This window comes from Hippocampus bargibanti, linkage group LG13 (genome assembly GCF_051943395.1).
Source record: "Hippocampus bargibanti isolate YZ-2025 linkage group LG13, ASM5194339v1, whole genome shotgun sequence".
Classification (NCBI taxonomy): domain Eukaryota; kingdom Metazoa; phylum Chordata; class Actinopteri; order Syngnathiformes; family Syngnathidae; genus Hippocampus; species Hippocampus bargibanti.
Window position 1 is genome coordinate 8,710,806 of NC_142746.1, and position 9,813 is coordinate 8,720,618.

At 40.6% G+C, this 9,813-nt stretch overlaps 1 protein-coding gene across 5 annotated transcripts in view; it reads right to left on the minus strand.

Moving 5' to 3' along the window:
* ehbp1 (EH domain binding protein 1) overlaps nucleotides 1–5,589 on the minus strand; it is a 123,913-nt gene extending 118,324 nt beyond the window's left edge. For 3 of the 5 annotated variants that reach the window (XM_089011958.1, XM_089011956.1, XM_089011957.1), the window contains exons 1-2: nucleotides 5,217–5,577; nucleotides 4,057–4,505 (exon numbers count right to left, since the gene is read on the minus strand). In XM_089011958.1, the coding sequence (XP_088868084.1) occupies nucleotides 4,057–4,160 (104 nt within the window). In that variant the 5' untranslated portion in view covers nucleotides 4,161–4,505; nucleotides 5,217–5,577. Of the gene's footprint in view, nucleotides 1–4,056; nucleotides 4,506–5,216 lie in introns of all 5 variants that reach the window. The other 2 variants (XM_089011953.1, XM_089011954.1) reach the window with 2 other exon arrangements.
* Nucleotides 5,590–9,813: the final 4,224 nt, after the last annotated feature.

Consider the following 9,813-nt stretch of genomic DNA (forward strand, 5'->3'; position numbering starts at 1 on the left):
GGATAGTTTAGTGGAGGTGGGGTCGGGGAGTGGAGTGGAGACATTGATTACGGAGTGGGGAGTGGAGACATTGATTGATTGTTCTGTCACACACAGAGCATGAAAGTGTCACCCACAAAAGGAACATATTTAAAACTTGGATCTCCAAGAGTTTGACATCAACATTGAGATCCCTTTATGAAAAGGTTTCTTCAGCCATCATCTGTAATTCTTTGAAGGTGTCGGGCGGTTCGCTCCTCAGCCGAAGTGCTTCATCAGCGAACTAAAGTTGTGCTGGTAACTCTGGCCCCATATATATATATATATATATATATATATATATATATATATATATATATATATATATATATATATATATATATATATATATATATATATATATATATATATCCCTAATGGACAGAGGACCTGTGTTTTGATAAGTTCCTGCTCTAAGGTTGGGGGGAACAGTGGACTACTCCCTGAAGCTCATCTACTTCTTTTGTAATGTCCGATAATAATGTAATGTTCTATACCTGGCTGATTGCCCCATTAGCTCTAGTATCACCTCGTAAGCAAGACTAAGCCCTTGTAACGACCTAAGTCTGTTGTAAGCACAATCCAAAATTTGAGCCCCTTTTACTTTAAAGTTCTGCAAAATTCCAACCTTTCAACATTGTGGTTCCCACAAAACATCATACACAAATAAATTGCAAATACATTTTTAACGCCCCCCCCCCAAAAAAAAACTAGCCAGTAAAATTGCAAACTTATTTTTTGATGGTTAAAGTTAATTTACAGGTGTTGACAAAAAAGTAAAAATGTGGGATCATGCAAAAATGCCGGAAAAACATTGAAATTACTCAGCCACATACACACAGAAAGGGGAAGTTTTAAAATCCACATCACCGCTTGCATTAATAAATGAAGAGTGGCTGCCTTTTACGTTGTTGCTCCAAAGTACAGTAACAGACTTGCTGATACACGCAGAAATTGTGTAACAATTAAAACTTGTTCCATATTGATCGGGCATTACAGGAAAACACGTATAGAGTAATATTAGTGAGGTCCATGAGGATGTTGTGGCTGCCCATACCTTCCTGTGAGGCGAGTGGAAGGAAGCACTTCACGAGCAAACAAGTTCATTGGAGGTCAGCAACAAGAGTGACCAAACACTGTTGAGTCACCACTTCAATCACGACCATTTTCAAACCAACAGAAATGTGAAAAGTCTCCAAAGTGGTGACATTGACTTAGTATATTCACAACTGTGGAGCCCCAACCCCAGAAAAAAATGAACATTTTACAAATATATAACAAATATCAAGAGTAAGCAGGATTCTATGTGTTCCATTTACAACAAGCAGCATTTATAGTAGTGAAGTGAAGACCAAATTTACAAAGCGGAAATGTGTCAGAGGGAGTGAGATCAGGAGAGCTGGCAGGAAACGGTCAGTCTGGCGGCGGCTTGATGGCCGCCCGTCAAGAGGAACACATGCTGAACACAAGTAACGTGTCACAGCCTGACGCGCGCCCCCCTCGCTGACACTTAAAACAGTGACTCAACTGTCAGACGCTGGCGTCACTTTCGGAAGATTTGACATTTGCTGCTTGTTTGTTACCACGTGTTTTACCAAAATTTGTTTTATTTAAATACAGCGATACCTCAGCTTACAAACTTAATTGGTTCCAAGAATGTGTGTGAAAGGCAAAAAGTTTGTCTGCCAAACATTTATTTCCCATAAGAAACAATACAAAATGAGAATAATCTGTTATCAGGTCCTCATAAAACATAATTTTCTACTAAATAAGCCTTAAAACTACACAAAATAAACATATTTTATGTATAATAAATGTGCTATTGTATTGTAATTAAAGAAATACATTGTACTATATAATAAAGTTGTTTTATTTACCTTTGTGATGGTCGTTGACGTAGTTGCCTCTTGATATCCGAGTGAAGTTGACGTGCTTCCTCGGCGATAATACGCTCACTCACACGGTCCCTCTGATAGCTGCTTTTCATTAATCCAAATCAACAAACGTTTTTCAAATGCCTGAGACCGTTGCTTAGACAACACAGAAACACCCTTAGGCACAGGTAGCAATGTTCGACTTAGCATACTGGTACTGGGATGCTAAGTCACACAAACGCACACCCCGTTGGTGTTTTTCGATGATCTGCTTCTTCTGCTCGACCGCAATTTTCTTTTGTGTCCTCTTCGGCTTAACACTAGCCTGTGGTGGTGTCTTTTTTGGTCCCATAATAGCAAAAGTACGCCACTCGATAGCAAACCACGTCTGCACTCAAAGGGGGTGTGGAAAACTAGTCCGCCAGCCACCGCGGTGCTGTTTGACCCTGTGGTTTGGTGCTCATCCGCCGAAAACTAGTCCGCCAGCCACCGTGGCACTGTGTGGTTTGGTTCGTCCGACGAAAACTAGTTTGTATGCCAAGATAATAGTCTCGCAAATTTAATGTTCGTAAGCTAAAGAGTTCGGAAGCCGAGGTATCAATGTATGTTTTAAATGGCAATAAAACTGTCAATGCCGAAGCAATATTTTATATTTTAAAAATAAATCATGGCATGAAACTGAGATCATTCATGATTTATTCAGAATTATTTTTGTTGTCTTTTTTGAGTAGACAGTCTTTTTTTTTACTTGCCAAGATGCGAGACTCAGATTATTTAATTAATTAAGAACCAAATGGTAAACAGAAGGGCATTTAAGAGGAAGACATGTTGAGAAGGAAAAAGTAAGGTGACACCTCATTGAAGGCACTGAGGTCATTGATTCAGGCTACATGACCCAGTGACGTGCAGTCAGGACAGGCAGGTGAGGCTGTGCCTCACCTGTCATCATGGAAATATCAAATGAAAAAATAAATTAAACAGTTATATTTATATAGTGATTTGTACTTTAAAGTTCTTATCCATTTAACTTCACCATTTTTGGATTTTTTTTTTCAAAATCGCTGAATTTTCACATTTACCATTCAAATACTATGTGTTTTTATATATTCGACAAAAGTCTACAAGTTGCGATCATTAAAAAAAACATACATACAGTGTACAACAGTGTACGTTTTTTGTTTCGTTTTTATTTTGGAGACATGTAACTTTCCCTTTTAGATAACGCATTTAGTAAAGCAGAGCACTCAAAAAGCAGAGAAAGCTGAGCTCATGTTGTGTGTCTGTGTTTGCCGACTGGCTGCAAAAACTCAGCCCACCCAGCCTTCACTCTGCTCTCAGAAGACATGTACCGGTACATTCTCCTCATTCCATTCCCTGACACATCTGTCCCGGGTCCAAGCGGTGTGCTGGGGCCTGCGTTGATCCCGCCTACGACCGAGCTGTTCAACAAAGCCTGCCTGCGGGCCAAAGATCTCTGCAATCTCTTTGCACGTTTTTCTGCCCGTCTTAATTGGAAGAGCAACATTTCTACTGGCAGAATGGAACACTAACAGCCCCTTTTATATTTAAACTGTAATTCAAGATATCTTCGTACAGGTCCAAACAATAAACATGTCACAGGGGGACTTTCTAGGGACGAACAATACCATCCGCACCGGAATGCTGGTGGACATTCCATGTGAACTTGATTAAAGTATGTGATTTGTGTATGGCAACCAATTCCTTTCATCACGGATTACATAAAGGAATGAGCAACAGCTCATAATTTGTACCCTGCAGGCAAGTAGAGACCAGCCTGTGGCATTATTGCATGCCCGCTACCTTTCCTAAGCACCGCACGTTACAGATCATTACAAGTGAGACATCATCACTAAAACGATTGCTACAATTCCACAGTTATTTCAACATAGTTAGAGATGCCCACAGCCGATTGCCAGTGGCTTCCTTGCAGGAGATAATGCTCCTCAAAAGTCACAACAAAGGATAAACAAAACCTTTTGACAAGCCGGGACCACGCTAACAAGCCAGCACACCAAACTTAGTGCGTCAAATATGGCCGAGAGAAATTAACTCCGGATTCCAGCACATACACACGGGCGCGCACATTTCAAAGAGCTTAAAGGACAGCGCTGTAGTCAGCATGCGCGCACCCCCCGCCACTCACCATTTCTTGGTGCATTCCACCATCAGCTCCTGGTAGGATGCCACAAACTGGAATTTGGAGGCATGCTTCCCAACACGTTGGAGTCGCTTCCAAACCGAAGCCATGTTGTAGCTATCCCGTCCCCCGGGGCGGTGGATGTGGGGAGAAAAAGAGGGTCTCCTTTGTTTTGTTTTATCTTCTTTCCCTGTTTCCACCACTTTACATCAATGTTTATCGCGGTGAGGCGGCCACCAGACTCATAGTTAACGTCTTAGCGGAAGACACACACAAGATAAGACATCCAAGAATGGCGGCGGAGGGAGGAATCCCAATGTCAAGACACAGGATCTCTGCGGTACAAGCGCGGTGAAACGTGCATTATCTTGTGAAGGAAAACATTCCACAATTTCTAAGCGGCATGATGAGTAATCCGCTGGCTCTTGATGCTATTGTGACATCCCAGTAGGCTCCTGTAAAACAGAGGCAAAAGTCACTCGGGTTTTCGATGAAACTAACAGAAAAAATACTTTTTTGTATCGTCAAACTCCCGCTGAAATGGTGATAATCGGATACCTACTTGCAATTGTTTCAGGCAAAAATAATAAAATTTTGCAGAAAAAAAACATTATTTACTGGCTTTACGGAGTAAATGGAATGTTTCAACTTAATTCAACATTCTAGTTGCCACAGTAGAAGAAACTATACTGGGATAAACGTATCATGCCATACAACAGTTAGATATCACAATACAATTCCTCATGAAATGTATCATACTTCATAGCGATACGCACATCGTACGTGCGGCCCGAATAGAAATAATCTAAACCGTGGTAAAACGAGCACCTATTGTATATTAATAAAAAGGGTTGTTCAAAAACAAGTTTTTACCATATAAGAATGTTGTACAATTAAACGGTTACGTCAGCCCGTGAAACAAATAAAACGGGATGTCCAAGTCTGTCACGCTTAAATGCAACCCTGCAGTTATAATACAAAGAACGCAAAAATACCCGAATAAAGTCGGTAACAGATCCTGTTGAAACCACAGAGGAGTCGGTTTGGCATTGGTTATGTTTTATATGCTGTTCGATCCAGTGAATAGTCGGCGCCACGGTGCGTCCACCGCTAACTCGACAAGGCTAACGTGACTTTCGGAACCACGTAGCCTGGATGACACTCACCTTGTCGTGGTCGCAGACGCATTGACTGTCTGGCACCTGTAACGGGAAGTCTGAGTGAACTGTCTGGAAAGAATCATTAGTGTAATGCTCGCCTTCTTTATAGTAGCATCAATGCCCCGACAACTGCTAGCTAGCTAGCATGTTAGCTTGTCGCCATCAAAACAGAGCGCGACTGGAAACCGTTGCTCAGCCGCCTTTGACACATTCGCTCAGACGAGCTCCGGGGGAGTCACAAGGAGTCGTAGTCTAAATTCCTAAGAACGTGTGTCCCCTGAGGTAGGGAATTTATTTTGAGTTAACCCACCATGAAATTCCACAGCGACTACAACGGCAAAGTAAAGTGAAGATAGTTGGAAGTAGTAGTGTGTCGTTCGCGAACGAATGGATCGTTGGAAACGGCTCTTTAAATTGAACTACTGGAGCCGGCTCTTAATAGGGAGCCACTTAGGGAGCCGATTTTTTCCCTTTTACGCAACAGAAACACTGATGATGCCTTTGGGAACCTTTTTGCCGAGCCGATCCAAAACACTGGCTCTCCAAAAGAGCTGGAATTCCCATCACTAGTTGGAAGTACTTTGACAGTAATAAAAGCCAGTCAATATTAGGACAGATTATTTTGACAAAATAAAGTCTAAATCAGAATCAGAAACAGAAAGCCTTTAATAGTCCCACAATGGGAAAATTTGCAGTCCACAGCAGCAACTTGAAAGGGGAAAAAATTACATAGTGCAAGTATAAGAAAACGCATATTGATATATGTAGATATATGTAGATATATGTATTGTAAATGTATTGTAAATCAACTAAATCAATTAACAAAATATCAGTCACGCCAAACATATATTATACCCTCATAAAAATACACACAAAACCCCACATTAATTACTTTATGATGGATAACCTTGACATTTCCACATTAACAGGGACCGTTTACTTTTATTGATGATACACTCGGATTCGTATTCGTTGTTTGGATTGGATTGGATTGGATTTGCCTTTAATAGTCTCGCAGTGGAGAAATTAAAAAAGTGGAAAGTGGAGTTTATCGAATTACAGCAAGTTTGACTCCCATCATCTTCCTTGCCGCTTTGATAGATGCCTGAAAGACGAAGAAACGCCCCTGGGAATCTCTTGTCACTGGCGTTTTCCTACCATTTCCAGCATACTGAAACTCTTCTAGGCACTGTGGGACTTGTTTTGACCAGAGGATCGTCTTGTTTTTAAATTGATGAATTAATGAAATGTTATCAAATGCAGGTTGGACATTCATCTTTAAACTGCACTTTCTGATACTACCCAAACAATTTGGCACACTGTCCGCGGGATATTCGATTTATGATTGATGTGTTTTGTTGTAATTTGTCATGTAATGCAGACATGTTTTTCATGACAATTTAATTTTCTTAATACGCATGTATACATGTTTTTTAAAGTGTACAGGCAAGTCCGAATTTAGTTGCTTGCCTTCAGCCTATATGGGATAGGGTGGGAGAATTCGAGAGGGATGAAAAGAATTTTTGAAAATATGCTTTTAATATGGATGGGTTTGAAAGCCCTGCGATGAGATGAGAAGTGCCTCCAGTGTCAAGTGGTGAGTTGGGGGACTTCAGTGACGTGCAGTCAGTGGAGGCAGGTGAGGCAGTGCCTCACCTGTCATCACGGAAAGCTGTCATGGAAATATCAAATGAAAAAATAAATTAAACATTTAGATGTATTTAGTGATTTGTACTTTAAGGTTCTTGTCCATTTAACTTTTCAAAATCGCTGAATTTTCACATTTACCGTTCAAATACTAAGTAGAGACGAGCGGTGACGTCATTGATGACGCCAGTGCCTCACCAGCCATGAACCTCACCGCACGTCACTGGGGGACTTACATGAAACATACAGATCGCTGCTCAGGGTGAATCCAGCCAGCCACAAGGTCTTCTTGGGCGTTGTGGTATTAAAGCTCTCTGCTATAATGAGCCTTTTATTTCCTGCTCTGCATGCAATTATAAGTTAGTGAGCACAGGAATCGATAGCACACAGTTCGACAAACTTCCTTGTTGTATGTTAAGGGCAGACAGCGGGAATCAAGCCAAGAGATGAACTGAATAACAGGAAATGGAGATATTAACACCATCATGTAAAAAAAGAGAGAAATAACATTGTCCAATGCAATGAATACTTAATGTCATGAGATCCATCATGATTGTCAGCTTGTAGTTCAATTTTTTTTTAGGTTTGGATAAGTCCAAACAAGCCTGTTTTTGTGCAATTTAATGATATTTTGACACATGCAACATTTCAAACAAAATGTGTGCTCTGCCACCATCTTGTGGCATCTATAGGCAAATATAGGCCCTTATTGGGCAAGGTTCTCAAAATTATCTCAGGGTTATATTCCATCCATCCATCCATTTTCCGTACCGCTTATTCCTCATTGGGGTCGCGGGGGGCGCTGGAGCCTTTCTCAGCTGTCTTCGGGCACGAGGCGGGGGACACCCTAAATTGGTTGCCAGCCAATCGCAGGGCACACAAAGATCTACAACAGTCACTCTCACACCTATAGGGACAATTTGGAGTGTTATATATATATATATATATATATATATATATATATATATATATATATATATATATATATATATATATATATATATATATATATAATAATACATTTCTCACATACATGACTCTCAAGGTCATTTTACAGTCACTGGGTCACTTTTTCTGTGGGTGAGCAGCGGCAGCCACATGCGCCAGCGTTCACTCAACCCGGAATAACTCAAATAAATAAAAAGCTGGCTCACTAGCTATTAGATAGCCAACAGCTAGCTAGCTGGCCAATAGATAGCTAATAGATACACAGCTAACCAGCAAACCAGCTAATAGATTTATTTGCTTGGCTTTGCCTTTATTAGTCCGGAATAAGTCATATAAATAAAAAGCTAGTTAGCAAAAATTTGTAGGTAGGGGGTTGTCCAGTTCCTCCCATCCATATTGTAATGTGGTCAGAGAATGAATTAATCTTATATGTCAAGGCTGATTTAGCAACCAATTCAGGGTGTCCCCCGCCTAGTGCTGAAGACGGCTGGGGTAGGCTCGAGCACCCCACGCGACCATAATGAGGATAAAGCGGTCTGGGAAAATGGATGGATGGCTGGATTGATGTCATGGCACTTTGTTCTGCATATTTTTGTGATTGAAAAGTCTTTATTTCTCGGTAGTGTGAAATGTGGCAGAGGCAAATCAATCTTCCCGCTGCTGGAGTTATAAGGTCATGAAAAAAAATCATTTTGTGCTGAGTCATGGTGATGGCAAATGCCTGACAGGAATTCTCAACATTTCCGCTGGGAAGTTAGGATTCACGGATGGATGATACATATTTGCTCGATGGTTCTTTTCCTGTGGTTGTTTGGATCTGTAAATTCCTTGTTATATATTGTGATGAGACCATATATGGGAAAGGTGCAAATGATATCTCTTTTGTTCTACAGAAGACATTTCCAGCATTTTAAAATTAACCCCCGTTTACTCCTTTATTTTATATCTATGTTTGTTTTTATTTTACATCTATGTGTGTTTTTAAGAACACCAAATTACACCAACTGACTGTTTCAGTGGAGACTTGAGAGGGAGAGAAAGAGAAATACAGCGGAGAGAGAAAGAAAGAGAGAGAAGTAGAGAGAGATAAACGAGAGAAAGAAAGAGGGGAGAGAGAAAAAGAGAGTGACGGGGTAGAGGGAGAGAGGGAAAGAGAGGAATAGAGGAGAGAGAAAGAGAGAGAGGTGAGACAGAGCGAGAAAGAGAGAGAGAGAGATGTAATACTTGTCCCAATAATTTCGAGAGACAGTGAGACTTTTTTTGCTATTTGTGGCATGGCGTCCTGAAGATTTCCTGTGCTGCGGTGTTTGGGGAAAAAGAGGGGCGGGGCTGGGATATTCTGAGTCACACCTTCTATGACTCTTAAATGCTGCAGCACATCGCCACCCACCCCACCTTTCTATTAAGTGAGGTTAACTCACACAATTCCAGGAACTGGACAAGTTTAGTACACACGCTCACATATTTATAAAGAATCAATTGAAACTGCTTCGCAGGATCAAATGTACACTTCAGGTCTGTTGTGGATATGTGTTGCTTCCCTCTGTCGGCTAAACAAGAGTACTACACGAGAAAATCTCGGTGGGCCCTTTTTTGGACTGTTTTCGTGATGTTTTTGAAAAACTGCTGTTTATCTCCTTAATTACGAATTGATTTGCCCTCATTATTTGCGGGAGGGAAATCTAGGATAAGGGAAGTCCCAGAAAAAAAAATAGTTTCAGTAAAATCAAATCCCAGTGAAAGTAAAAACTATTGTGTTCAATGTCAGTGCAGTGGCATTCACTTTTATAATAAGTGGGAGGCAGGGGGCATTAAAATAGAAGGCAAAATCGAGTTTCAAAATAGCAGTTTTGAATGTAATTCAGATTATTTGTCCATAAGCAAAATTGAAAACGTCTAGTAGTTTTTTTTTTTTTTTTTGTGAAGAGAAAAACAATGTTTTTTATCTGCAGGTCATAAATTCAGGGTGACCCCAAAAGTGCGTACCCATATTTTATTCGATAAAAAA